Below are 27266 nucleotides of genomic sequence, written 5' to 3' on the forward strand. Positions count from 1 at the left end.
GTCCTCCAAGCTGTAGTGCAGCCTCCACGGATCCTCCCATCTCAGCACCTCGAGTAGCTGGGGCCGCAGGCACACGTCACAGCGTCTGGCTAATTTTGCCGTGGTTTTGTCCTGTTGGCCAGGCTGGTCTCAAACTCCTGGGCTCAAACGATCCACCTGCCTCAGCCTCCCAAAGTGCTGGGATTACAAGAATGAGCCACCACACCCAGCACCCCCTTTACCTCTGAGCAATCCATCTCTTTCCTTGGTGTCACCCCATGATCTAGACACCATCCACCTTGTTTTGCCTTGGCTAAAACTCCACCTAACTCCCCCCACCGACGCCAGGTGCCCCCGCTCCCCACACCCTCATCTATCCTTCGCCTAGTCCCACTTGGCTGGTACCCAGGACAGGGACAGTTCAGGCCCTTCCAGCCCATCTCCCCATATCAGTACACTCCAGAGAGCTAGCCAAGAGCAGATTCTTTATTCATTTCTCTTTTTTTCTTAAAAAAAAAAAAAAAGTATTCCTTTGGTATAAAAAATAAATATTTTAAATATGACATTGAATAAATAAAAATAATCTGTCAGTATGAAACATCCCCACAGGGTACATTCATCAAAGAGGAATTTGTCACCCAAGGCCAAGTGCTTTTCAGTGGAAAGGAAGGAGGGAAACCCCTAGGGCCGCACGGGGGGCCCACGGAGCTAGCACGTGGGTGGGACTGAAGGCTGGATGCCGGGGTTGGTTTGGGGAACTAGAGATGATTCTAAGGCAGGAACATCTGTACCATCTGCAGGGACAGGCTACCTCCCGGGTCCCAGGGCTCCCACCCCACACGTTATGTCTACACTGGAGAGCTGGCAAAGCAGAGCTGGACTGGCTGGGTCAGGGTGGAAGTGCCCCAAGTCAGGGACAAGGAGGAGGATGGGGAGGATGGGGAGGATGGGGAGGATGGGGAGGAGCGGGAGGAGAGACAAGTAAACTAACAGTGCTTTTTTGTTTAAATGTTTAAATAATAAATAAGGGCCCAGAGACTTCTCTCTTGGTAAACTACAAAAAGCCCATCCCTCTCTCTTCCTCCGGCCCAGCCCTGGGTATGGTCCACGCCAGCAGATGTAAAGGGAAGAGAAGCACAGCTCCCGGCCCGGCAGAGCTGTTTCATGCAAAGACTCTGTGATTCAGTGATGCTGATCGCAGTGGATGCCGAGCTGCTGGAGGGGTTCTGAAGGGAGCACTGAGGATGGGCACCTCTGGGCCAAGTCCAGGCTGGCCAGGAGATTGCCTGGGAGCCAGGGCCACCAGGTGGGCCTGGCACAGGACACCCAAGTCCACAGGGAGATGAGGTGATGGGCGAGCCAGCAGGCTCTGGGTGGAATCAGCAACTCTGGCTTTTACACGAGTTTGTCTTTCTTGAAGCCCGTCTTGGGGGAGTGCAGCCAGCCCAAGCCAAGCCGGATGGAGCAGGGAAGGGGAGGCAGCCCCTGAATCCTGGACAAGGGAGAGTGTGACCCACATCTCAAGAGCCACATCCTTGTCTTGCCGTTGGGATGGACAGATGGACAACTCCCGGCCGCACCCTCCTCCCCAACCCCAGGCCTCAGGACCAGCCCACGCGCTGCCCACGTGCCATCCAGGTAAAGTGCTTAGAGAGCGACAGGGAAAGGTGCAAAGTGAGTGAAAAGTACCATAATTAGTAGCATCATTGTTGGTGGAACTTGGAGGCCGGCAGCCCACTCAGGGTTTGAGAAGAAGCCAGAACGCTGCTCAGAGCAGCTGCCCCAACTCGGCTGCCTCCCTCCCTCCCCTGCTCTAAGGCTGGAGGGCGTTTCCCCACTTGCTTGGCCCCAGCACAAAGGAAGGGATTGGGTTCCCTGCCTGGGAGCCCAGACATGGGTGGGAGTGGGCCGGAGGTGGGGCAGGAGGGCCCACAGCTTCCTGGTCTGAGTCTCAGGCGTCTCCAGCTTCCCTCTCCTCCTCTTGGGAGCAGTGGGCAGCTGATCCCCCAGTCTACCCCACCTTCCCAGGGTCTGGCCCAGCCAGGCCCTTGCGCCCTCTGTGGGTGTCCAGCCACCCGAGGCGCTTCCCGACTGGGTGCTGGGACAGGATTGTTGCAAGGCGTTATTTCAGAGGCAGCATGGGGACACAGAAACAGGGACAAGGTGGGCCACCAGGACTGCCTTGCCCACTGCTCTAGGGGCACAATTTCAACCAGGAGCGATGCCCCTCGCAACACAATGTGACTGTGCCTGAGAATACAGACTCCTGGAACCAAGAGAGTAAGGCACCCGGCCTCTCCACAAACCGGCCCAGCCCCTGCAGCCTGGACCCTAATACCCAAAAGCAAGGCACAACAGCAGATGGGGGTGGATCCGGGCCCCCCACTCCCCTGCTCATTCTCTCAGATCCGACCCTTCTCTGAGCTTCACCCATAAGGCTTATTCCACTTGTAACATCGTTGACTTCCAGGCCAGGCTCTGCTACGTCCTGGCCGCGGCGCCCGTGCAGGAGCCGCCATCACATTTTGTTGAGTAGAGACCAGGGAAAGGGGAATTAACTTTGCCACTGAAAGCACCAATAAGTTAATATAAATAGGACATAATAATAAATAGAAATCATGCCGGGTCAGACGCACAGCACACTTGGAGCTCAGGGTTCCCTGAGACCCTGACCTCAAGTTCTGCTGTCCCCTTGCCCTGGGGACCAGAGACGGCCTCTGGTCCCCCTCAAGTACCTCTGTGTGACCTCACAAGGCCTCCCGGGGCCTCAGATGTGCACTACTACTCTGAGCTACTCTTTACAGACTCTCACCCAGAGGAAGACTCTGGATCTGTCAGAACCTCTACACCTGACTTAGCAACCTGCTCCTGCCCTACCACAAACACCTGCTCCAGGTCCAGCCACCAGACCCTGGCCATGCCAGGCTGCAGGGAAGACGGCGGGGAAGAGAAGGAAGAACCCACCAAGGCTTTCAGGGCGTCTCTTTCTCCCAACGTCCTCCTTCCCAGGCCTGAAGGTGGCTTCTCTGGCTCCCTGAGAGCCTGAATGCCAGTGACCTCCTTCTAGAAACTTCTGCTTGACCGTTCCTATGCCCAAGTTCTTTGATCATGCTCAAAAGAAGACAGCCTCCAATCCCAGAGGCCCCTCTCTATCTTCCACTCACCAACCTTCTAAGGGACAAGGAGTCCTTTGGGGTCCTAGCCCCTCTGGCCCACCTGAGTCCCTGCCTAAGGGGCAGCAAAGGCACAGATGGTGATCATTTGCTGGGGGCTGGTCCACGCCCCTGGGCCCTGCTGTCTTACCCTGTGGTCAGGGCTGTTGTAGTTGACTTGTGTAGTTTGCTCACTGCACAAAGCCAGCAAAGGGCCAAAGGGAAACGCAGAGGCAGAAGTCTAGCCCGCGCTCCCCAGTCCACAGTCTCCCAGAGGAAGGGGCGCCGTCTTCTAGCTCCCTCCCTATGGAAGTTTCCACTCTGCTCAGCTTCATCACAGCCCAGCCCAGAATGGAGTGGACTGGCCAGGCACCCTCGGGGTCTGCCAGCAGCCCCTGTTTGGATTTGGTGATGCCCTGGGTCCTGGCCACCCTAGGACAGGCCCCCACATTTGGACACCAATCCTGAGATCCCTCAGTTCACTGTGCACTTGACGACCTCCTGCTAGAAGGCCTGGGCCAACATGCCGATGACCTGCTTATACTTCCCCAGGAGCTGACAGCCCAGCTTCTTCTTCTGGAAGACGTCCTTACCCGACGTGTCGGGGCTGTAGGTCACGTCCACATGGGCCACGTGGTACTTGCTGCACAGGCGGCACAGCACGTTGCTAAGGAGGCCTCGCAGGATGTCAGCGGTGGCGTTGAGCTTGCTATGGAGGCTGAGGGCGCTGGGGTTGAGGATCTTCTGGTCCCGGGTGATGTTGCCCAGGGCGGTGCCAAGATACACAACTATGCGGTACAGCTCCACCAGCCTGGCCTTCTCCGTGCCATTGGCGTGGAAGGGCGGGAAGTCCGTCACATTGGGGCCGCACAGCTTGTCCAGGTTGTTGGGGAATGGCTCCCCTTGGGCTGTGTACTGAGGGGCAGAGGGGAAGTGATGTGGGAGTCAGGGGTCTGTGTCCCAGCCCTTCCGCCAACCCTCTGAGCAAGCTCTTGAACCTCAGTTTCCCCACATAGTACATGGGGACCCACATAGTACATGGGGAATTATGCTTAGAGGGCATAATTCTTGCCCTGTAAGCATCTAGAATTGGCATGAGAGCCAAAAGTAACTCTAGTGTGAGTGCTCTTGCTAAAGATCGAAGCCTGAGCCATGCAAGCGGTCATCGTCACCATCATCACCACCCTAAGACAGGAAAACTCGGTGTCTTGCCCCAGCTGGGGCACCTCACACAAGCACTTCCATACCTGCACTCACGCTGTTCCGGGGCACCCTCCACACCCGGCACCCGCAGCCCACTGCCTCTCAGCCGCACCCCCCTGGTTCCTCATGCTCATTTCCCCTCTCTCCCTTGCTCCATGCAGCAGAGCAATCACGAGACAAGAAGCGTCCTCGATAACTGGGGCACCCTGGGGAAGCTTCCCTAAGGAAGTGTAGGCAGGAAGTGCCAGGAGTCTGTGGGTGGTTTAATCAAGCCCTCTCCCCATTCTCTCCTTCCAGCCCCAAAAGGTCCCCTCAACCCAGATCAGGACAGCCCTTAATGACATTTACAAGCCCTCTCCCTGCCATCCCCCCTCAGTATCCCAGGGGTAACTTACATAGAGAATAAAGAGGGCATTTGCACTGCCATTGAGCTGTGCCAGTTGGCTCCTGATCTGGTTCATGAGGTTGTTGTGACATGGGTGGCGTATGGCACAGGTGGCGTTGACAGGGGTGATGGGGAGGGGGCTCCCCGCCCCATGTCTCCAGTGCAGAACCAGCAGCAGGGGCACAACTCCTGGGGACCAGCAGGAAGAAGCCATGAGTAGGAAGTCAGGAAAGGGTGGCCTGGGGTCATGGCACACTGGATGGAGGTCCAGCAAGGGCGCCCTCTCTCTACCTTAGCTCTCTCTGCTCTCTTCAGAGATGACAGAAAGACGAAGTGGCAAGACACAAGCCATTTCCACCGGCAGGGTGCAGAGCCCAGGAGGGACTCCTGGCCATCCCACCCTTTCCCTCAGGAAGGCAAAGACCCTAAGTCCCCTTGGCCCTCTGGCTGGAAGGCACCAGGCCCCAGGCCCAGCAGGTGCCAGGAGAAAGGAGATCCCTCTGTTCCCACTTGGAGGGGTGGCCCAGGTTCCTCAGCAGGGCTTCCTGCCCATTGCAGCCCACACCTCCCAAGCCAGGCACCCAGAGGGACCACGGGGCATGAGCGAGTGGGGAGGAGTCCTCCGCTGACCCTCCTCTCGATCCCAAACCTGCCACTTGATTCTGGCTCCCCGGGCCAATTGCCCCTAATTCTGCCTCCACCCCACATCGCCCTCTATCTCTGCCCTTCCCTAGTGTCCCCCAACTAGGGTGCTCAAGTTCACCCCATTTCTCTCTGGCTGTCCCCAGTCTCCATCCCCAAACCATCATTCAAAACTCTCTGTCCGCCCCCCAGCTCTGGACAGCCTCTGACTCCATGCCCTCTCCCGACTCATATTGCTGTCCCTGGTCCCGGGGATTCCCCTCCCCCTCAACACACGGGCTCAGGGAGGGAGAGGAAATGGTGCACCAGGAGACAGAAAAGGCAAAAGGTCACAGGCAGCCGGGTGGGCGGGGAGGAAGGAAAGTGAAAGGTGACTGGAGAGCTGGGAGCTGTCCCGACAAGTCCCGGCTTGCCCCTCCCCCAGGGGGGCCTGAGAGCCCCACTCCCCTTGGTCCCCTTAGACGCCTTTCCAGGGCTCCGCAGAAGCACCTGAAGGTGGTGGGGGCTGGGGTCAGCGAGTAAGTGAAGCTGGAGACCTCCCCCGGACCCCCCATGCTGGGACAGAGGGGACGGGGGCAGCCTCAAGTTCGTCCCCGGTTCGACCCAGCATCCCCAGGCAGTGCTGAGGCCCCGGGGTGGCTGCTGGAGGGGGGGGCCACACCCCTATATCTCACCTAGCGCAGACCACACGCTTTCCAGACACCAGCAGATGGAGGCGGCACCTGCTCCCGTCCCAGGCCGGAGTTTGCAAGCTGCTCGCCGCCCGTGCCCCTCCCTGGGAGCAGCCCGGGACCGCGGTTGGAAAGGAGAAAGCGGAAAGAAAGAAAGAAAAGAAAAAGAGAGAGGGAGAGTGAATCCGGGAGAAAGCGCAGAGGGAATAGCAGCCAGCGAGAGCGGCGGGAGCGAGGAGGAGGAGGAGGAGGAGGAGGAGGAGGAAGAGAAGGCGAGGGGGAGGAAGAGGAGGAGGAGGAAGGCTCGGTGCCCCCTCCCTCGCCGCCAACCTGCCGCGGGCGTGCAGCGCTGGGGACCATGTGCCCGCGCTCGCTCTGGGCCGCCACCCAGCGCCTCTGGTGGCTGCGCGGGCGCCCCAAGTGTCCGTGTGTCTGCGGCGGGTGGGCGTCCGGCTCGCGCTGCCAAACGCCCCAAGTTGCCGCTGCGCCCCGCAGCGGGGACGCGAAGCCGGCGCGGGGCGGGTGTATTTACCTGCCGCCAAGACCTTCATTATGGGCTGCACTTCAGAGGGCCTTGGAGGAAACCTCAGATGCCGGCAGTTTTCAGAGGTTCATGCTCAAATGGGGAATTTGCCTGATTTATATACTGGAGCCTGTGTTGTAAGACAGAAACAGCTATATTTAGCCGGGATCCCCGGTCCAGGAAGTTGTTTGAGGTGCATCATAGGAAATTATGAATGGAAGAAAGTGAGAGTGAAGGGGGGGGGGACGAGTGAGGGGGGAGGGTGGGGAGAACAGACTTTTTCCCTCTTCTAAGAATTTGATTGATAAAATTATAATGAAGGCTTCGACAAAACGCCCTGTGGTTTTCCTGCCTGGCTTGTCCCAGGAGTTGTCTGAAGATGGGCATTGCCAGGAGGGGGCCCCTGGCCGAGTCAGCAGGGGTCCCAGCAGTGGGCGCTCCAGACGGCCCTGACTCACCTGGGTTTGGGGAGGTAGCGAGTCTGGACTAGCAGATGAAGGCTGCCCCCTGCGCCCTCTGGTTGGGGGGCTTTAGGGGGGCAGTGGGAGGAGGCGGGCTGGGGCTTGGCTGAGAAGGAGACTCCAGGAGGAGGGGCCTGCGGCCGGCGTGGACTTTAGACGGTCATAAAGTGGAACTAAACATGGGCGCTGGAAGCCACCCCAGAGGTAGCCTCCTCCAATCTGCCCATTGCCATTGGGCTCCCCGGGGCTCTGAGGGCCCTAGAGGGTCAGGTCTTCCACCACCACCAGTGTGCCGGCCCTGCTGACCACTGTACCTGTGAGACTGGGGAAGGAACTGGGGAAGGAGCTAGGAAGAATGGGGTGGGGGTGGCGGTGACTCTGTTCTGGGGGGACACTCTGGGAAGGTGCTTCTGGGAAGGTGGTCCAGAATTTCCATTCTGAAGTGGGATGGAGAGAGGCTTGTCGAAATCGGAACCAGTGTCCTCCTCCGGAGGCTGAGGGATGGCTGCGGGAACTGAGAAGTTACTGGTCCCTCCCAGACCTGCCTTGGAAGCCCCTTGGACCTCAGCCTCAGAGAATAATGGAGGTCCCCAAAAGGTGCTTCTAGAGGCTCTAAGGCGGTGTCACATGTTCTGGCGTCTTCTGAGGCCAGGTGATTTATGAATGGGGAAGGGCAGGAAGGACTAGTGGGGAGCAGGGCAGAATGAGCACAGGGACACCTCCAAGAAGGGCATCAGAAAAGTACAAACATATACACCCCATGAGATGGGGAAATGCTGGCCAGACAGCATCCATCCCCAAAGCTGCCAGGGGACCCCCGTACCAGAAGATGATTCAGTCCCTTGGGGCCCCTTCCCAGCCCTCCCGCCTGATCCTGACTTGAGATCAAGGTGTGTGAGTTGGTTTTCCAAGGCTAGGGAGCTCCTGCAGCCTCGCCCGGGCCCCACCGCCCCCTCTCCCATCCTCCGTGCCCCCAGCTCCTGCCTCTTGCCACATCCTGGACCTGCCCAGCCACGTGTTCTTCCTTCATCGTGCCAGGACGAGCCCTGGTGCCTGCTGCCATTCCCCACCACATGCACACCCTGCCTTATCTAGGCTCTTGTCGTCCCCCCGCCCCCGCAGGGCCTCGGATGTGAGGTGATAAAACTGCCCATCCCAGCTGGCACTTCCCGGACTGGCTCTCCTTCCTCCTTCCTGCCCCCCCTCCACACCTTATCTCTTCTTTGATGGGCCATGGAGGGCCCTACCTGGCACTTACTGCTCCTGTATACTTGCTCTGGGGTCCTGTACACTACCAGGAGACGCACCCGCCCTGGCCTGGCTCAGGCAGCCCCATGTCCCGGGACACCCCAACTCAACCCTTCTTCTTACCCCTCCCCCAGCATCTCCCACACAAGGACCTGACCACTAGGAGCACATGAGCTCTGCCCCAGCCCTAGTCCCATCCCACATCACCCAGACCCCTGTCACCTGACTCAGCCTGGCTCTCCTGACCTGGACCCCAAATCCATGTGACCAAAGGCTCACTGTGGCCTCCACCTATCAAACCCCCGTTGCCTGGCCTGAGTCTCGCTAGGCTCAAGAGTTCTCCTGCGGCCACCCCTACATCCAGTGTCTCCTCTGCCTCCTTCCATGCGGACCTGCAGGTCCTCGCACGCCCTCTGGCAAGCCAGACCCCAGATCGGCCCTATAATCCACCCCCATCACTGTTTAATCTCAACCCCACCCCACAGGGAACAGGAAGTGAGAACAGGGTCTAGAAGACACTGACACTAGGGCCACTTCACCCCAGCCCTGACTGACCCCTTCCGGTGCCTCAGTTTCCCCTCACTGTACCTGACTTGGTTTGTGCTCCCCAAGTGCTCTGGGCCCCTCGGCGCCCCAGGCCCAGCCTCCCCCTCCTGTCCATGTCCAGGTACCGCCTGCACTGGGCCTCTGGAGGGAAGGCCCGGCAGGATCTCGGAGCCGCAAATCCGTGTGCCGCCTGCAACGTGGCAGCGGCCCCCCAGAAATCGGCCGCCCAGGCTACGCTCCAGGCCCACTTTGGTCTCTCGGAGTTTGTTTTCTTCCCTCCCTCTCTATGCTGTGTGTGTGTGTTCCCCGCCCCCGGCCAGCTCGCTCCCTCACAGAAGGCATCCTCCCTTCTTGGCTGCCTGCTCCCAGGGTCACGACCCCAGGCCCCACCCTGGAGTGGCAGCCCCAGCCCGGCCCCTTCCAGCTGTGACTTCATCCACAGCCTGTCCTGCTCCTGCAGATGGGGCCTGCCAGGGATGTGACCGGTCTCAGGGTAAGGGGAACAGTCCTGGCCACATGGGACCCCCTGACAGAACCCAGGAGTTCTGTCTCCAGGTGACTGTGCCATCCAACTCATCATTGCTCTCCAGGAAGTGAGTGCACCCCCTAACACATGCTCACTTCCTGCTGATTTTTACCCGCCATCCACAAGTCTCTCCTGGAATGTCACAGCTGTTTATTTTTCTGATGGGGAAACTGAGGCTCAGAGAGGTGAAGACACTTTGTGTGGCTCACACAAAGAGTTAATAACAGAGCCAGGTCTGGAACCCAGCCTTCCGTCTTACAGGCCACAGCAATCTCTGCAGCGCCTCTTGCTCCAAGGGGGGCGAAGGGCATAGCAGGTGAGCTTGGGCCACCCTCCTCCAGGAAGCCTCCCCTCCCTCCCACAGCCCTGACCAGCTGACATCAGCCTTGTCCTTCCTGCTCTTGTTTCAAGTGGGGATGAGTCTTATTCCCTAATCTTTGGGAGCTTGGAGGGGGTCTGAGACTCACTTGTACTCTTGACAGCACCTGGCTCAGGGTTATACCCTGAAATGAATAGAGGGTAAGTATTTTCTGAAAGCATTTTACGGTTTAAAAAAACTGTCAGGGCCAAGCCTCTTGTGGAAAGGAGAGGTCTGATGGTTTGAAGCATGGACTCTGGCCTCGTTTAGAACCAGATTGGAGGTTTGGGTCTGCCAGTTATGAGCTGAGTGACTTTGGGGAAGTGACTGCCACTTCCTGGCCTCAGTTTCTTCATCTGTAAAATGGGAATAATGGTATCATCATTGTGGGTTTGCTGTGAGGGCTCAGGGCTCAGCACGGTTCTGGGCACCCAGCAAGCCGCCTCTGCGCATATCCCACCCATGTGCTCATTTCCCTGTGGAGCAGGGGTTCTTGTCCCCATTTGACAGATGGGGACACTTGGATCCACCCCAGGGGGCTGAGCGGGGAACACTGGTCAGGAGCAAGACCTCTCAAGCCTCTGCTGATGGTAAATCAAGGCAAGATAACCACATAGCCTCCAGCTTCAAGGGTGCCCCAGAAAGATCAGACAGGTTGTGGGAGGGGCTGGCAGGGCAGTGTGCTCACTCCCCCCAGCCCCTTTCCTGGCCCCTCGCCACCCCCACCCCAAGCCTGATCTGAGGACTGCAGCTGACCTGGCCTCACCGCCCCCAGAAGCTGATTCACCCCCAGGCCCCATCTGAGAAGGAAGGAGACATAGCTCAGCTCTGAGGGGCTTGAATCACCAGCCGCCCCCTGCAGAGCTCCGGGGTTGGGGGGGGATGCGGGGGTGGGGGCCAGCCCCCTGCCTGTCTGTCTCTTTCCTGGACCCTAGGGCTCTCAGGAGAGAGGGCAGCATGGCAGTGGCATGGGCAGGGGTGGGGTGGGAGGTCACAGTCAGGCATTCTGTGTGGGCAGCCAGCAGCGGTTACTCACCAGGTAAGCAGCTCTCCGGGCATTGGGGAATTCCCCAAGACCAGTGACCCAGAAACAGCGCTCCGGGCACCCCCAGCTGCCCAGGCTGGCCTCCCTCCTTCCTTCTCTATCCTCTAAGCTATGATCTCAGTTTTCTGAAAACCCCAGCAGCAGTGGCTCTCAGCCTGTTGCCCTGATGTTGGTACCTGGGAAATGAACAGAGTCCTCAGGTGGGCCTAGGGAGGAAGCGGTGGGGGGATGGGGGGGCCGGTGGGGGGGTGCGGGGGCCAGAAGGTGGGTCCCAGGCCCAGGGCTGGTGAGGGGATGCCAGAGCAGACGGGGGAAGCTCAGGAATGCCTGGCACAGCCCAGGCAATTGGGCATCCTGGCCAAAAAGGCAAGAGCACCGCACTCTTCAGTGCTTGAGGAGTAAGAATGTGATGCCCCCAGTGGACCATGCCTCCATTGTTCTCAACCCAGGGGAGGGGGTTCAGATCCCACCAGCCCCACCCACCAGCTATATGGCCCGTGGCAACGGGCTTCCTCTCTCAGAACCTTAGTTCCCCCTCTGAAAATGAGGTTGCTGTCATTAACAGCTTTGTGGGGCAGTCATGGGGATGTTACTTGGGAAATGCGGATAAACGCTAACACTTGGGAGCCTTTCTAATCAGATCTGGTTGTGGCCGCAGAAGGAGCTTGAACCCCAGAGCGAGTCAGGGGCTGGGTCCCATGGTCAGTGCACTGGAGCCTGAGAGGCAGAGCAGCAGGTGGCTCCTGGGTCCTCTCAGTTCATGCAGCTTGGTGTAGGTTTTGGGAGAGTGGGTAGCATCTCAGAGCCTTGGTGACGTGGAAATAAGCAGTAACACCCCCCTCTATGGGCCCTGGAGAGCCCAGCTGTCTTCTGGGGACTCTTGAGGCCCAGGCAAGGGACCTATCGCCTGCCCTTTCTCACCCTCACCTGATCCAGTCTCTGGCAGTGACCAGCAGTATCTCCCCAGGGCCGAGGAGAAGCCAGAAGCCACCCTGGCCTTCCGCCAACTGTCACCATCATCACCCTGACATTTCCCGACCAAATATGTCAGGAATCAACCCCCTGGAGGTGAATCAGAGTGATTGCATTTTTTTTCTTCATTTCTGATAAAAATTGCAAGGGAAGCAGCAGCCCACGACGCCCCGATCGTTGGCAGGGCCAGAGGCCTGGCCAGTCTCCCCAGGGCTCTGTAAAATGGGCTGCTGTCTATCCTGGCCAGCAGCATTTAGTGAGCATGGACTTTGAGACTCTGCCAGCACTTTTACCTCCCCAGGCTCCCCCTGAATCTCGAACTAGCCCAAGACCGTTGCAGCCAGATGTAGAGAGAGCAGTGTTTTCACACCGAAGGCCTCTGCCTCTTCGTGGGTCATGGATTCAATTAGAGGGTTGCCACCAACACTTTCAAAAAGGAAATGGAATAGCGAAATCACCTGGCATTGCCCCGAGCCAGGGCGAGGACTGCTCCATGAAACTGTTTTTCCTGTTGCCTGTGTGTGTCAGTGTCTGCATCCTCATCTGGTTGCAAGGTGCGATGTATTTCTTACTGTGGGTGGCAGTCCAAAACATTTGCAAGCCGCCAGTATCGATGTGGAAAGCCAGGCCCAGAGGGGCTGAGGAGTGACTTGCCCAGGGTCACTCAGCAGTGTTCCACGGGGTTCCTGACTTCCCTTCCAGCTCTGGAATGGGCCAGAGGTGCCACAGGACAGGGTGGGGCGGGGCAGGGCAGGTGCTCAACGTGGGGGACCTGGCAGCTCCCTGGGCCGTGACAAAGACTAAATGCTCCCAGAGCCCAGCCTCCCACTATCCACTCCCTTCCGCAGCCTCAGACCCCTGGGCTCTCTGCCCTGCCCCGTCCCACCTGGGCGGAGCCCAGGACAGTCACAGGTCTTTCTTTCCTACTCTACCAGGGAGACTTTCATCCTCGCCGCAGGGTGCAGGAAGAGACAGTGGCCACAGCCGCCTTTCCAGGGCAGCCCGAGGCGAACAGGCCCAGCCTGCAGTAGCGGGCACACACTGGCCTCCCAGTGGCCCTGGGATGAGGCTGAGTCTGTCTGTCTGGTTCTGACTGGGCATTTGCCTGTGCGTGTGTGTGTAGTGAGTGCCTTTGTGTCTGTGCATGCCTGAGTCTGGTCCTGGGTGTATGTGTGTGTGCACTTGTGTGCGTGTGTGCAGATCTGCTTGTACTGCTTGCTTTGTGTGACTGAGAGCAGGCTAGACGGTGCCCATCTCTGGCTGCTATTGTGAATCTTCAGTGTGGTGGTGTGACTATATGTGTGTGTGCGCGTGCGTGCCCATGGGCATGAAGCCAGTGCCACTGTGTGTCTGGCCTTGTGTCTGCGTGAGTTTGTGTGGGACTGTGGGTTGCTGAGCACGAGGGCTCAGTGAGCGGGGAAGCCTAACCCTGGACATGCACGCGTGCGTTCCTGAGCCTCCAAACCTGCGTGTGCCCCAGCGTGTCTCCAACAATCCCTGCTCCTCGCCCTCCAGCCCCCGCCCTTGGGAACCATGCGGCAGCCTCACGTCACAGGGGCCACCAGCAGCTGGCTTCCTCCCTGCCCCGTCCCAGCCCCTCCTCCCCACACCACCCTGGCCACCCGGATTCTTGGCACAGGGACAAGGCTGATGTCAGAGCCGAGCTGACAGCTTTCTTCTCCCACTGGGTTTTCCAAAAGAGAGAGATCACCGCGGCCCCTTTTGAATAATCGAGGGGCTGGGGGGCAAAAGGGGGATGTGTCGCTCAATGATTTCCTGGACTCGGAGGCAATAAACAGAACAGGAAGTGGCAGAGGACCTACTCAGCCTGAAACTGGCCGTGCAGAGGTGGGGCCTAGCCTCCACTCCTTCCCTTCCCCAGCCAAGCTCACTGGGCCACCCTGACCCCAACCAGCGCCCAGGGGAACCTCCGGAATTGTTCTGAGGATGGCAGGTGGGGGGGTGATGGGAGCCTCCGGTCTGGCCACTGTGATGACATAGAAAGAATAAACTGGTCCCATCCCACTGGGTGGGGAGGATGGAGAGGCGAGACCTGGCTGAGGTTGGACCATCCTCTTCCCTGGGAAGAGAAGGAAGGGGGAGCTTCCTGGGGTGAGGGGAGGGATGGGAGCAGGTGGGGGAGCTGCTGGTGGGAGCTGTGATTGGAGGGGCCAGGCCTTCCTCTGTGTCTTGCAGCCGGGGCATCATACCCGTCCCCCACCAGCCCTGCACCCTTGGGATCCCCTAGACCTCTAGGAGCCTCCCAGCCTAGAGTAGTGACCTTCCTGGGCATAGACCCCCAAGGCTTTCATGAGCTTCTCTCCCACCCCACCCCCTGCCGCCCACAAAACCAAGCTTTACCAAGTGCTCACCAGAACCCCTATGGGCTGCAGTCCTAACCCCCATTCTCTGAGGGAGGCATCTAAATCCTCATTGGACAGACTCGGAAACTGAGACTCACAGAGTGGAATGATTTGTCCCAGGTCACACAGTGTGTAATGGAGCCAACTCTCCACCCTGGCCCCCTAACCCCAGCCTCCCTAAAACAGGAGCCGGGAGGCCCAGGTGTGGTTCAAACAGCCAGGCCCAGGGGGTCCCCGCAGAGTCACTCCCCTGGGAGCCCCTCCTTCGGCCTGGGCCAGGCCGCCCGGTGGCTTATCAGCCACAGGACTGCATGACACAATCCCACTCTGATCTCCTGCCCAACCTCGCCTCCGCCCCCACCCCACCCCTGTCCCTGTTTCCATCTCCTCCCTTTCTGGGTGGGACCAACGCCCGAGCCTGGTGTCATGGTGGGCTGTCCAGACAGCCGGTGTCTCCGTGAGCCTCTCTGCTGTTGCGGTCTCCCTTAAGTCCACCCTAGCCAGAGGGCTAGCAGGAGGGGGTCCTTGCAGAGGGAAGATGGTGGCCTGTAGCTCCCCACCCTCAGAGGGCCCACCTGCCGGGTACAGGCGGGGGACTTAGGGCCCATCTTGGGCCCTGCTGGCCTCAGCGTCCCCACTAGGTAAAGGAAAAGCTCAGAGAAGAGATGAGACTGTGGCATGGAGGGGAGGAGGCTAGGTGGGCTCTGGAATCAGCCAGACCCCAAGCCCACCTCGGCCACTTACAAACTGTGGAACCTCGGGCAGGTGGCCTCGTCTACAAAATTGGGGAACGGTGCTGTCAGTCTATGAGGGCAGCAACGTCCTCTGTGTTATTGATATTACTGTTGTTTGAGACAGGGTCTCATTCTGTTGCCCAGGCTGGAGTGCAGTGGTGCCACCATAGCTCACTGCAGCCTCAATCACCCCTGCTCAAGCAATCCTCGTGCCTCAGCCTCCCAAAATGCTGGGATTATAGGCATGAGCCACACACCAAACTGTGTTATGGATATTATCTTAGCCGTGGGGCACAGAGAGGGGAAGTGGCTTTTCCAAGGCCACACAGCAAATTAGTGGCACATTCCCAATAGTATGTGGACTAGTGGTAGCCTCTCTTGGACTCCCAGACAGGGAGCTGGAAACCCTGGGTTTCAGTCCTGATCTGCTTGTGAGAATTCCAGAAGGAAGCTTCTCAGAGTCTCAGTTTCCTTTTCTAGATAAGTCCATGAGTCCTGAAGTGTCTAGAAAAGATTCTTTGGGGCTGGGCACAGTGGCTCAAGCCTGTAATCCCAGTGCTTTGGGAGGCCAAGGCCGGCAGATCACCTGAGGTTGGGAGTTCGAGACCAGCCTGATCAACATGGAGAAACCCTGTCTACTAAAAAAAAAAATACAAAATTAGCCAGGCATGGTGCCGCACGCCTGTAATCCCAGCTGCTGAGGAGGTTGAGGCAGGAGAATTGCTTGAACTCAAGAGGTGGAGGTTGTGGTGAGCTGAGATGGAGACATTGCAATCCAGCCTGGGCAACAAGAGTGAAACTCAGTATCAAAAAAAAAGAAAAGGTTTTTTGAAAAGTGTTTAGTGGGGAGCAGTGGTGGGGGATAGAGAGAGAGGCCCAGGACCCCAGAAAAGCTGGGCCCAGGGCTGGGGGAGGGTCCAGCTCCAGGGCTCCCAGCCCAATGTTTGATGCCCAACCACCTAGCCTGGCTCCAAACCACGGGCTTCAGCGCCCCCCACTGCCCAGCAGGCAGCAGGCCCCGAGACCACGGGCCCACCAACCCCAGGGCCCAGCAGCCAGGGCCTCCCCCAGGGCCAGGCAGGGTGGCATTTGGGGATTTGCAGAAGTGAGCGGGGATGCTTGAGGCTCAGAATGGAGGATGGGCAGATACGGGCCAAGGCAGGAGAAGGGGACACCGCTGAGGGTCCTAGAGGAGCCTCTGCCATGTCCAGCATCTCCCGGGGAAGCCCTGAGGACTGGCCACAAGGGGGTGCCAGGACCACGTGCCTCTGCCTGGTGGAGGCTCTGGGAGGAGGAGAAGGAGGAGGAGGAGGGGGAGAAGAGGAAATTCTCCCTTGGCCCTGCTGCCCCTTCCCACTCCCCTCAGACCCCCAGGATGTCCCCTCTCCCCAGCTTCTTGGGGCCCCATTTACAGGTCCTCAAAATTCTTCCAAATGGGAATTACAACCGCCGTTTTACAGAGGAGACAATTAAGACCCACAGAGGTGAAATAAACCAGGAACTTGTGGGGCAGAACCCAGGCCCCCGCCCTACCCCAGCTGCCAGGGGACCCTAGCCTCCAGACCCAGGACTGGCCTGCTCTGGAGACAGTTTCCTCACCCCCGAGAAGCCTCTCCCCAGTCCTTGGGAACTGCTGATGACAAGATTAGGGTGGAGCCCCTTCCCCTCTCATGCCAGCCTCCTTGCAAGGATTCTACCTATATTTTTCCTTTCTCGCCACCATGATGCCATGATTAGATCCATTGTATACAGTGAGTGAGGCACAGAGCTGTCAAGTCCTGCACTGGCCCAAGGCCAGAGGCACAGGGGCCTTGAACTTGACAGACCACACACCCTGGGAGCCTCCGATACAGGAACCAGCTCTCCATCAAAAGCAAACCCAGGGCTTGGTAGCCTTGGCCCCCTGCACTGCTCTGGGGGAGAGGATCCCCTGGGAATCCAGGACTCAAAACGCCCAGATGGCTGAGTCCCCCAGGATCCCACACAGCCAGGACTCAAATCCAGGCCTCCTTCCAGCCACCGAGTCCAGAGCCCTCACCGCTGCCCTCTAACCCTTCGATGCTCTTTAAACCCTCACATGTCCATATGACACTTACGTATCCGTTCTCTCTTGACATCCTCAGAGAGATGTTCGGGGTGTATCTCACCATGTCCATTGCATAGAAGGGGAAACTGAGGCCTGGAGCGTGTGCAGGCCACCAGATGCCCCTGCCCCACAAGGGAGTAAGTGATGTTGGCTTTGGTGGAGGATAAATTTGGAGGCTGGCATCACCCTGGCCCTGCCCTGGGAGAAGCCTACCTGGTCTGTGCCTGCACACGCCCCTCCGGATCTGGAAAGAGGTTTGCCAGGTCTTCAGTGGGACACCATCGTCTTCGGGGCCAGGCCCCCTCTGCTTCCCTCTCCTGCTGAATCTTCTCTGGAGCTGGCTCCTCACCCCGCCCCCAACTTGACTTCCCGTCCAGAGCCGGGTGGCCCTGACGCTCCCCCCACTTCCACCCAACCCCCCACCCCCAGCCAAACGGCTGGGGACGGCAGGTGCAGAGGGCCCCAGGTTCCCACCCAGTCTGTGCCAGACACAGGTCGGAGCAGGGTCTTTGGGGTGGCCAAGGGGAGAAGCGGGGCCGGGACTTGAGGAGGAGGGGTCCTTGTGCCCGATGCCCCTGCCCGGTGCTGCGTGGCGAGGCCGCTGGGGCCTGAGTCACAGCTGACAGGGCCGCGCCCAGCCTGCCTGAGTGACCCAGGCCGGCATAAGGCGATGACTGGGCAGCCCTCCGCATGACCGCCGGGGTCGGCCTTAGGTGTTTTGACTCAGACCTGCCACAGGCCGTGTGCAGCACAACCAGCCTCCCCTTGTCCCTGTCCCCACAAAAGTCACAGGGCTGTAGCCCTTCCAAGACATCAGGCCCCCTCCTAGGCCACCACTCCCTGCCCCAGCACCCACCTCTGAGCCTGGGGCACCACCTGGCCCATCTGATCCACCCTCGACACAGGCTCCAGGGCCACGCCTGCCCAACCCCCTCCCTCAGAGACCTTCGCCCCTCCCTGAGCCCAGCCCTCCGACGTCCTGAGACGCAGGGAGCCCGGCCAGCCTTGGGAGGGCCTCCCTGCTCCAAAGGAGCATGGACTGTGACCCTTCCTTTGCACTGAAAAAAGGGCTTTTGTGGGCACCCCACATCCCAGCCCTTGGGTGGAGGGTGGGCGGCAGGCAGGGCAGGTGACAGAATGGGGACAAAGAGAGAAGAAAGAAAACCACTAAGGAGGGAAAGGGGAAATAAGAGAGAGAGCCTCGGCCACACCAGCTCAGGGACGGCCCTGCCGTCAACATCGTGCCTGTGTGTTTCTCAGGGAATCTTCTTCACAGCTGGGAGGTAGGCCAAGTTGGCCCCATTGTACAGAGGGGAAACTGAGGCTTAGCCCGGGCAGGGTACCCAGCTAGGGGGCTGAGGTCTGACTCCTTTTGCATAATTCTAAAGTATTTGAAACTCATCCCTGGGAAGAAAAAAATCACATGAAAACCTGCAGCAAAGAGTCTAAGGTCACAGAGGACAAGGGAGTCTGGGTTGGCATCCTGGCTCTGCTGTTTCCAGGCTAAGAGTTCGTTCCATAGATTAACAAAACGCACCAGGACCCCTCCCCGCCTTTTCCCGTGGTTTTGCTGTCCTAGGGAACTTTTAACCCACGTGTGCACCGTGCAGCGTGAACTGAGACTCCTGGACCGCCACCCTAAAAAACGTAACAAAGAAAAGAGAACCCTGCTTCACGCGGATTCGGCGGCTGGACTACACCGGCGTCTCTTTTTCTTCCTTAGCCCAGTGCCAGTGGACCGCTGCCCGTGACCACTTTGTCCTTTATATGAGTTGGTGGGGGTGGAGCACACACTTGTTTGTAGGCTCTGAAGGCCTCGTCCCCCTGGGGGAAACGTGCCTAGCAGAGCGTCAGCTCACGTGGTGGCAACAAAGTAGTTGCTCACAAGGCCCCAACCTGCTGCCTCTCCCAGTGGATGGGGATCACAGTGGATGAGTGTGGGGACCCGTCATGCCGAAGTCCGTGCTGTGGGTGGCAGGGTGATTGGATGGGGCCCAGTTCCACCTGTGGCTGAAGGAAGCTCCACAGTGGCACTCTGAGAGCCACCCACACACCAGGGCAGGCCCACAGACCCCTCTGGGTGGGGAATCACAGAGGTGGGGGCATCTGCGCTTAGCCCCAAGGGCAGGAGGATGTAAGAAGTGGGAAGGGGGTCAGGTGCAGAGGCTGATGCCTGTAATCCCAGCACTTTGGGAGACCAATGTGGGAAGGTTGCTTGAGGCCATGAGTTCGAGACCTGCCTGGGCAAAATAGCAAGACCCCGTCTCTACAAAAAAATTGAAAAGTTAGGCATGGTGGTGCGTGCCTGTAGTCCCAGCTACCCAGGAGGCTTAGATGGGAGGATCATTTGAGCCCAGTAGGTCAAGGCTGCAGTCAGCCACAATCATGCCACTGCCCTCCAGCCAGGGTGACAGAGCGAGACCCTGTTTCTCCAAAGGGGCAGGGGAGAAAGAGTGGAGGGGAATAGGGAGCTCAGGTTGTGTGCAGGGGTGGGAGCAGCTGAAGGTGGGTCGAATGCAGAGACGACCTGGCAAAGTGGGCCGTGCCTGAGAGCTGGGGGCCTCAGGTGCTGCAGCCAGGGGTTTGGAATGGATGCTCTGTGCACTAGAACAGGAGGGAGTTTTGGAAGGTTTGCCAGCAGGAGAAGACAAGATGATAGCGATATTTTTACTCTGTGTCCAGGGAGCCAGACTGGCAGGCGATGGAGAGAGGAGTGGCCTACAAGCGACGGATATGGGAGAAACCACAGGACCGAGTGACGGATGGGAGAGGAAGGGCCGAGGGAGAGAAAGGCAATGGGCTGGGATTCTGGAACTGCAGTGGGGGCAAATGAGAAGCAGAAAGCAAGTGTCGGTTTGCAGCAGAGTGGTGAGTTTGGCTTCAGGGCACCCACTAAGCCAGGAGATGATCCTGGCAGCTGGGTCTGCAGGAACTGGGCTTGGGAGGAATCAGACTGCAGGTGGTGGTTTCGGGTTGCCTGCAAAGTGACTCCTCAGGTGATGTTATGGGAGTGACAAGTCCTCACAGACCGTGCACCTGAGACCCCCTCCCAAGAGTCAAGCTCCCTCATCTGTTTCCTGTGGAGAGGGTGTGCTCTAGTTCAAAGTCAGCCTCAGACACCCCTCCTGGGCCGGGGGAGGTGGGGCTGGCCAGGGGTCAGGGGCAGCCACACTGGGCTTCCCAGCTCTTCCTCCACAGGCCAACCTCTGCCCTCCCGGAGGGCAACCCCAGCGTCAGCCACAGTACCCACTTCCCTTCTGCTCCAGGAACCAGAGTATGCCTGGCTTTGGGTGTCTGCCACCTCCCACCCACAGCTTCCCAGGAGCTGAGGTTGAGGCAATCCCTTTCCCCCAGCTGAGGCAGGGAGACACAAGTGAGGGCCGCCTCATTGCTGTTGGCGGGGCCTGAAGCAGGCCAGGCCTAGGGGTGGCACCTGTCTAGGGCGGGCTCCCTGGTGCGCACCTCGGTGCCTCTGCTTCCCCCAGCGACACACTGGCCTCTGTCTTCTCCTTGGGGCTGGGAAGCAGGGCCCCGCCTGTCCTGCTCCTCCTTGAGCGCCTACTGTGTGCCAGGCACCTGTGGATGCAGGGACAGCATGGAGCAAAGCAGACTTGGTCTCCATCCTCTGAGCTAATAGGAGATGCTGTCGGGAGTGTTAACATCACACAGAGTGAGTGCTGCCGGAAGGAATGGCGCAACCAAGTTCCTGGACCCAGACCCTGGACAGGTGGGAAGAATTGCTGAGGATGCAACTCAAGCTGAGGTCTGACAAGGAAGGAGCTCACTTGACAAAAAGGATGGGAAGCAGCATTCCAGGCAGAGGAAGCAGCACAGGAAGAAACCCCGTGTTAGGAAGGAGCCCCAGGCATTTGGGGAGCTAAAAGACAGCCATTGCGGTAGAAGCCCTGGGGGCGACAGGGAGCCCAGTGGGCCCTTGCTAGGTACTTGCTAAATAGACTGGAATGTGTGGGGCAGCTGCCCAGGAAGACTGCAGGTTGGGAGTTAGGGCCCAGAGTTCTAGCCTTAGCCCTGTACTACTTTGTTCTGTGACCTTAAGCAAGATGCTTCCTCTCTCTGGGCCTTTGGGTAAATCCTGATGCCCTCACTCATGGCACTCTGCTCCCTGAATGCTCAGAGCCTTTGCCCTAGCTCTTCCCACCTCCCCATCTGCACGTCACTCAGACCACAGTGTGGACGTCACCTCTCCAGATGCCACCCTGACCACTCGCAGCGCCTGGCTCTCCCGCTGTCTGTTACATCACCCTGCTTATTTTTGCTGAGCTCATACTGCAATCTCAGATCCTCCTGTTTTCGTCCCTGTGCCTGTCGATTGTCTGTCTGCCCCTTGCCCTTTGCCTTCAGGAACTCATGACATTGTCAGCCAAGTTACAGAGGAAGAGGAGTACCAGGAAGATGTTCACACCCAGGAGTCCCACAATCCTGAATTCAAACTGTGCCCATCCCCGGTTAATTTGGTCTGAGGATGTGGGCAGGCCACTCAGACTCTCTGAGCCTCAGTCTTCTCATCTGCAAAATGTATCATGTCTATTACGGGGAGCTCTGCACTGGCTCTCCTCCACCCTGCTGTCAAGTCCCTTGTTCCCATACCATCCCCAGCTCTATTTGCCATTTCAGGAAGTGAGGTTGGCCAGGGACCCATCCAAGTCAAGCTCACCTGCTTCTGGGAACCTTTGCCTCAGCACGTCTACGGCCTATATGTGCTCACCTGGGAATTTGGGAGGAGCCGGGTTTTGGGGGCTCAGATGGAAACCCTAACCCTTTGAGTTCCTCAGGAAGCAGTTTTAAGCACAAACCAGGTCACTGGCCCTGTCTGAGGCAGGATCTGTAATTCTTTTGTTTATTCCACAGATGAGGAAACAAAGGCTCAGAGACATTAAGGAATTTTCCAAAGGTCATTCCGGTAGACGGAACGGGGCTGAGGCAGGATTTCGAGCCCAGCCAAGTGTCTTCATTCCTATGCACACAGCCATTCCTCGTGTCTGTGGCATGCTCACTGCACCTCAGGCAGGATGCTGGTGGCAGGGGTGTAGCTGTGAACTCAGTCTTTGAGTCATTCCACAAATGCCTAGGGCACCTTCCATGTTCCAGGCACCGGATGTGCCAGTGCCCCCCCCACCCAGGGTGATCCAGGAACATAGACACATATAAGAGGACACACTGGCAGACACCTGAGTTTACACGTGCACAGACACGTCCGCAGAGACGCACCAAGGTATCCATGCCCGCACACACACATAAATATAGATACAGACATAAGCCTCCATTAGGACACTAACATCCAGGCTTCAAGATGAGGTGATACATGCAACACACATTGGTATATAACACACATTAGCATGCAACAGACATCAGCACACAGACCTCAGCCACACAGCCTCCGGGAGCTCAGAAGCAGCCCACACACTCAAGCCTTTCTTCCTCCCCTCTTACTAACACGTCTTGACACCCCCCCTTCCCCAGTGTGTCAAGGGAGCCCCATTCCGGCCATAACCAATGACTTGTCTGAGTTTGACACCCCACCCCACCACAGTCACAGCCCCCGGCGGCTGGGGCATGTGACTTCCCCTCCTGGGCAGAGCAAGGACCTCTAGCCCATCCCCAAAGCATGGACGCTTTTGGCCTTGCCACCTAGGGGCCCTCCCCTCTCTAAGAGGCTGCCTTTCCCCCACCCCAAATCCTCTCCCCCAAGACAATCAAGAGACACAGAGACTTTAGAAACCAGGCAAGTTTTAAATATATGTTTGCACAATATTAACATTAAATATACATTATAAATAAGCCTTATAAATATAAAACTGATAAAAATTGATAGAAATCGATAAATTAGACATGTCCCTTCAAGGAATTGGCCTCGCAGCTTCTGAGACCCTCCTCTAGGAGGGCAAGAGCGCCTGCGTGAGAAAATTCCAGGATCCACCACCAGGGGGAGCAGCCAGCAGCGAGGACCGAAGACAGGGGCTTCCCGGCGCTGGGAGGTGGGTCTCCTACAGAGAGCTCCGTGTACACCTCCCAGGGCCATTTGCATCATATGTCCCGATTTACAGGGATTTTGATATCCACCCTACGTCAGGGTATCCCAGCAACCGACAGGCGGTGGGGGTACAGCCTCTAACTCCCTAGCTTCACAAACAGAAAACAGGTCCAGAGAGGTAAAGTGACCTGCCCCAGGTCACATGGGGCTGGGCTGGGCTGGGACCTGAGCTCCATTCCCTGGACCCACAGATCAGGACTCCCAGGACACCCTACTGCTGTTACAGCTGCCTAAAGTGAGGTCACCCAGACATCCAGGTGTCTGGCTTGGGATGTGATGAGGCATAGGAGGCCAGCTCAGGCTGTGACCTCCTCTTCAGAACCACGGAAAGGAGGAAGTCTGGGGGCAACGTCCCTGCAAGTCATGAGAGGGAAGGACCAGCCGGCCTCGGGCAGCAAGGCAGGGGGACAGTCAGCTCAGCCATGAGTCAGCCTGTGTCATCAGACCCCTGAATCAATGGAAAGTTGGCCCCACGTGGACCTCCTGGCCACCCCACTGGGCCTGGAGAACTTGGAACCAGGGGGCACAACAGCCTGACTCTGTCCCCCAGCCTGGAGGAGGTACAAAGACTCTGCCCAGCTCCCACCTCTTAAAGTGCACTTCCCAGCGGTGAGTAGTAGAGGGAAACAGGTTTGGGGAGCCCGGAGGCATCATCCTGCAACGGTTCCTCATCCGCAGAGCACCTGCCGCATCTTTCACTGGCAAGGGGTGCTCCCGAGGCTATCGGGGCAGCTGCCCCTTGGGCATGAGTCTCTTGCCTCTCCTGGAGGGTCTGGTCCTGCGCACCTCCTTCCGCAGGGCCCGCCGGGGGCTGTGTCTCCGGCTCCGGCTCGGGCTCTTCCTCCACTTGCTGAAGACCCGCCCCACTGAGTGCATGAAGCGGTGGTAGCCGTGCAGAAACCTGCAGCCCTCCAGCTTGCGCTGAAAAGAATCCGAGGCTGGGACAGGGACAGGCAGCTGGGAGGTCCCCCGGCCGGCTATGGTGGACTCATTTGTGTCTGAGATGTCCTGCAGCTGCGCCATGCAGTAGACATTGTTTCTGAGCCCGAGGACATTCGGCCTCGCCATCTGCAGCTTCTCCAAGTCCTCGGTGTTCAGCCTGGACCTCTTCAAGTCCTGGGCCTTGGGGAGTTGCTGCTCTAAGGCAGCCAGTCTTTCCATGACATGGCCCAGTGTGGCATTGAGGGTCTGCAGGAAGCCCCGCCTGCCCAGGCCCTGCAGGTCCTCCTCGCTGGGGAAGGCCCCAGGGTGCTCCCTGCAGTGCTCTCTCAGTTTAGGAACATCCAGGCCTTGGATACGTATCTGGGGGGAACAGGAGGATCACAGGGTGAATGCTGAGGACTCGGACCACACTCATAGATGAGCCAGCCTTGAAATGCTAGACCTCATGCACCCCTATCCAATGTCCCCGCTGGATGGATCCGGAAACTGAGGCCTGAGAGGGAAGAGGACCCCAAGATCACTGCAGGCAAAGTCAGAGGGATGTTGGGGCTGGTGGGATGCCTATGGGGAATGGGAAGCTTCAGAAGGGCTGCACTCTGTCTTCCTCACTGCTGCGTCCCAGTGCCCAGACCAGAGCCTGCCAGGTGTGCAGGAAACACACGAAATAAGCAGATGAGCATGGCAATGGTGTCTGGAGTCCCGCCCCAGGACCACGGAGCTAGGGAAGCTGGGGGGCAGCCTTAGCTCCTCAGGGTTAAGGCTAGAATAATGCAAGGGCTCAGTTCCCCACCTGCCCACATGGAGTGGGGCTGGGCCTGTCCTCCTTGCGTCTCACTCCCTTCCTGACCTCACAGTTCGCTGACACTGAGACACCACGGGGGCCCAAGTGCTTACATAGGGGTCCAGGAGGCTGCTGGTGTCCTGCATGAGATCCGTCTGCTTCTGGAGCTGTTCCAGTAGCGCATTGTACTCTTTCGAGCAGCTGCCCAGAGCTGCCATGCTTGGGAACAGGAGTGTGAGGACCAGACCTAGGGAGAGAAGAGGGTGTCACCTGACTTGGCAAGGAGAGCCACAGATGGGAGCCTTGGGGAGGGGCTTCAGGAGAGCCTTGAAAGGTGCATCTCTTCATCCCAGACTTTGTAGTTGAAGGTGGGGGCGGGGCACTGTGTATGCGCACAGGCGTGCCCAGCACGGCCACCATTATCTCCCCAGTAAGTCACTGCCCACGGCCTGACACAGCAGCCACTCCCTCCCTTGGAGGGACCAAGACAGTGGCTGCGATTTCCCTAACAGGTCTTTGAGCAGAGGCTGCAGCACCCGGCTGGAGCCCAAAACCTGCATGGTTCTAACCTCAGGAGCTGACTCTCGGCAAGGTGGGAATGGCTCCCTGTGAGACCTCTGGGCTGAGGACCGGCCACTGCCCTAGGACCCTGCCTTGTCAGCCGCTCTGGCCATCCAGGTAGATGGGCCTGGGAGGGCTTCAGGGCAGGCAGCCCGGGAACAGCTGGTGCCCTCAGCTCTGTCTAGAAGCAGGAGAGGCTGCCTTTTCAACCAGGTGCGCAGCCTGGAACAGTTTGGAAGACCTTCCAGCCCATGACCCCATTTTTCTGACAGGCAAACCAAGTTACAGGAGAAGGGCCTGCCTAGGTCACACAAGGCCAGGGCTCTCCCTGACCTCCCATGCCTCCCTCCTCTCTCCATAAGTGGCTCCTCTGTCAGCCTCCCCAGGGATGCTGTGAGCCTGTCAGAGGTGTTGGGGGCGGGTGTAGTTACCGCTTACCACCCCCCCCAGTGGGGCACCAGCAGCCACGTGGTCGGAAGGGGCCTGTGGTGCAATCACCCGGAAGGCAGTGACACCATCGTTCCCCTCCTGAGAACCATCCGGTCCCTTGGGGAAGACAGGCTGCTGGGGAGGGCCGAGGGGCCGGGCACCCAGGAGTGGCGACCCCAGAGCACCCTCGCCACCTCCCCAGGTATCTGCTGCTGGGCTCCAGCTGGGGCCTGTGCGTGCGGCAGTGCGTGTGAGACTGAGGTGTCTGCGTGGCTGTGTGCCCGGTCTGTGTGCCACGTGAGGGAGACCAGCTCCGATCACCGTGGGGGCTCTGGTGTGCATGTGGGGGTTCCCAGGCTAGGGAGATCCAGGGCTGTGGATGAATCACATGGTTGTGTGTGGCCATGTGGGTGTGGCTGTGTGTGCTGTGTGATTGTGTGGGTTCTGGGGGCTTCTCACAGAAGCTGACTTTCTGTTCATCCGGGACCCCATGACTGGGGCAAGCTGCAGGCCCCACAACGCCCCCACACCTTACACCACTCCCCTGCCCAGCTTCTGAGCCTCCCTCTCCTGCCCAGAACGTCTCCCATCTCCCTCCTGCCTCCCCAGCCTCTTTGCCCATCCCCTTCTCTCACTCCCTGGCTCCCAGAGTTGCCACATCTTGACATCACCTCCCTCTGGAAGCCTCCCAAGGATGCCCCTTCTCTACCTGTTTGTCAGTGGACCTCTCTCTCTGCCTGACCTCCTTGTTCTCTTCCCTTCTTAGCATCCTTCTATCTGGCACCCAGCCTCCCCCCGTCCCGCAGGGCAGAAGGTGTCCCTGCTCCCCACCAGTGCCCATGGAGAGACCCAGCAGGTGGGTTCTGGTGGGGAGGAAGGAAGTACTTACTGAGGAGCGTCCTCCGTGTGAGTGGTGCCCCCATGCTGGGTGCCCGTGCTCCAGCCCTCGCCCACTGGGGGTGACACCTCCCGGCTGGGAGCCCTGCAGGCTGGCAGCCACTTTATGCCCGCCGGGGCGATTGGCCAACACCTCATGAGGTGGGTGGGGATGGGGAGGGGGGAGGGCAGGCCTTCTGGGAACATGACCCCAAAAACCAAAATTTTTACCGGTGGCCAATGGGTGCTGGGCATGGTGGTGTGCCCGCTCCTCCTCCTGTTTTCTTCGAATTCGTTCTTCGAGGTCAACCCTACGCCCAAGGATGATGTAAACCGCAGCTCAGCCTTCCTGGGGTGAGTGGGGAGGAAGAGGGTCCATGCCATCTTCGGGGAACTGGGCCCGGATGGGCAAGAGGGACTTCGAGCTGGGCCTCTGGAGGCCCCAGGCCAGTCTTGGCCCAAGAGCCATTGGCCTTGCAGGACACGGTGGCTGGGGGCTGCGGGGAGCGAGACATCTTCCTTCTTGAGTGCCCTTCCCACTCTGTTGCCGGGCTGTTGGGACATCTGTGAGCGGAAACCACCGGGCTCTGGGCACAAAGCCAGACCCAGGCTGGCAGCCCTGAGATTGTGGTTCAGGCCCCAGACCAGCATCCCCCAGCCCGGCCTCCGAGCGTCTCTTTTCCCCCATCATTTGCCCTCTGCCAGACCCACCGCCCGAAGCCAGGCCCTGT

At 58.8% G+C, this 27266-nt stretch overlaps 2 protein-coding genes and 1 pseudogene across 3 annotated transcripts; 1 reads left to right on the top strand and 2 right to left on the bottom strand.

Moving 5' to 3' along the window:
- Positions 1–450: 450 nt before the first annotated feature.
- Positions 451–17279, bottom strand: LIF (LIF interleukin 6 family cytokine). Its single transcript, XM_032256853.1, has 4 exons — positions 17108–17279; positions 6565–6685; positions 4730–4908; positions 451–4046 (listed from the first exon to the last, which is right to left on the bottom strand). Exons 2-4 carry the CDS (start codon positions 6581–6583, stop codon positions 3636–3638), a joined length of 609 nt encoding a protein of 202 aa, XP_032112744.1. The 5' UTR covers positions 6584–6685; positions 17108–17279; the 3' UTR covers positions 451–3635.
- On the top strand, positions 5782–6860 carry LOC116535626 (annotated as a pseudogene).
- A 5346-nt stretch (positions 17280–22625) lies between the features above and the next one.
- On the bottom strand, positions 22626–27020 carry OSM (oncostatin M). 2 transcript variants are annotated; one of them, XM_032256855.1, is made up of 3 exons: positions 26767–27020; positions 24783–24916; positions 22626–24248 (listed from the first exon to the last, which is right to left on the bottom strand). In XM_032256855.1, exons 2-3 carry the CDS (start codon positions 24885–24887, stop codon positions 23667–23669), a joined length of 687 nt encoding a protein of 228 aa, XP_032112746.1. In that variant the 5' UTR covers positions 24888–24916; positions 26767–27020; the 3' UTR covers positions 22626–23666. The 2 variants fall into 2 exon arrangements, with proteins under 2 accessions (XP_032112746.1, XP_032112745.1); XM_032256854.1 differs by having other exon boundaries at positions 26549–27020.
- Positions 27021–27266: the final 246 nt, after the last annotated feature.

The sequence above is a fragment of the Sapajus apella genome, unplaced genomic scaffold (genome assembly GCF_009761245.1).
Source record: "Sapajus apella isolate SASKATOON/1434 unplaced genomic scaffold, GSC_monkey_1.0 scaffold95, whole genome shotgun sequence".
Lineage (NCBI taxonomy): Eukaryota > Metazoa > Chordata > Mammalia > Primates > Cebidae > Sapajus > Sapajus apella.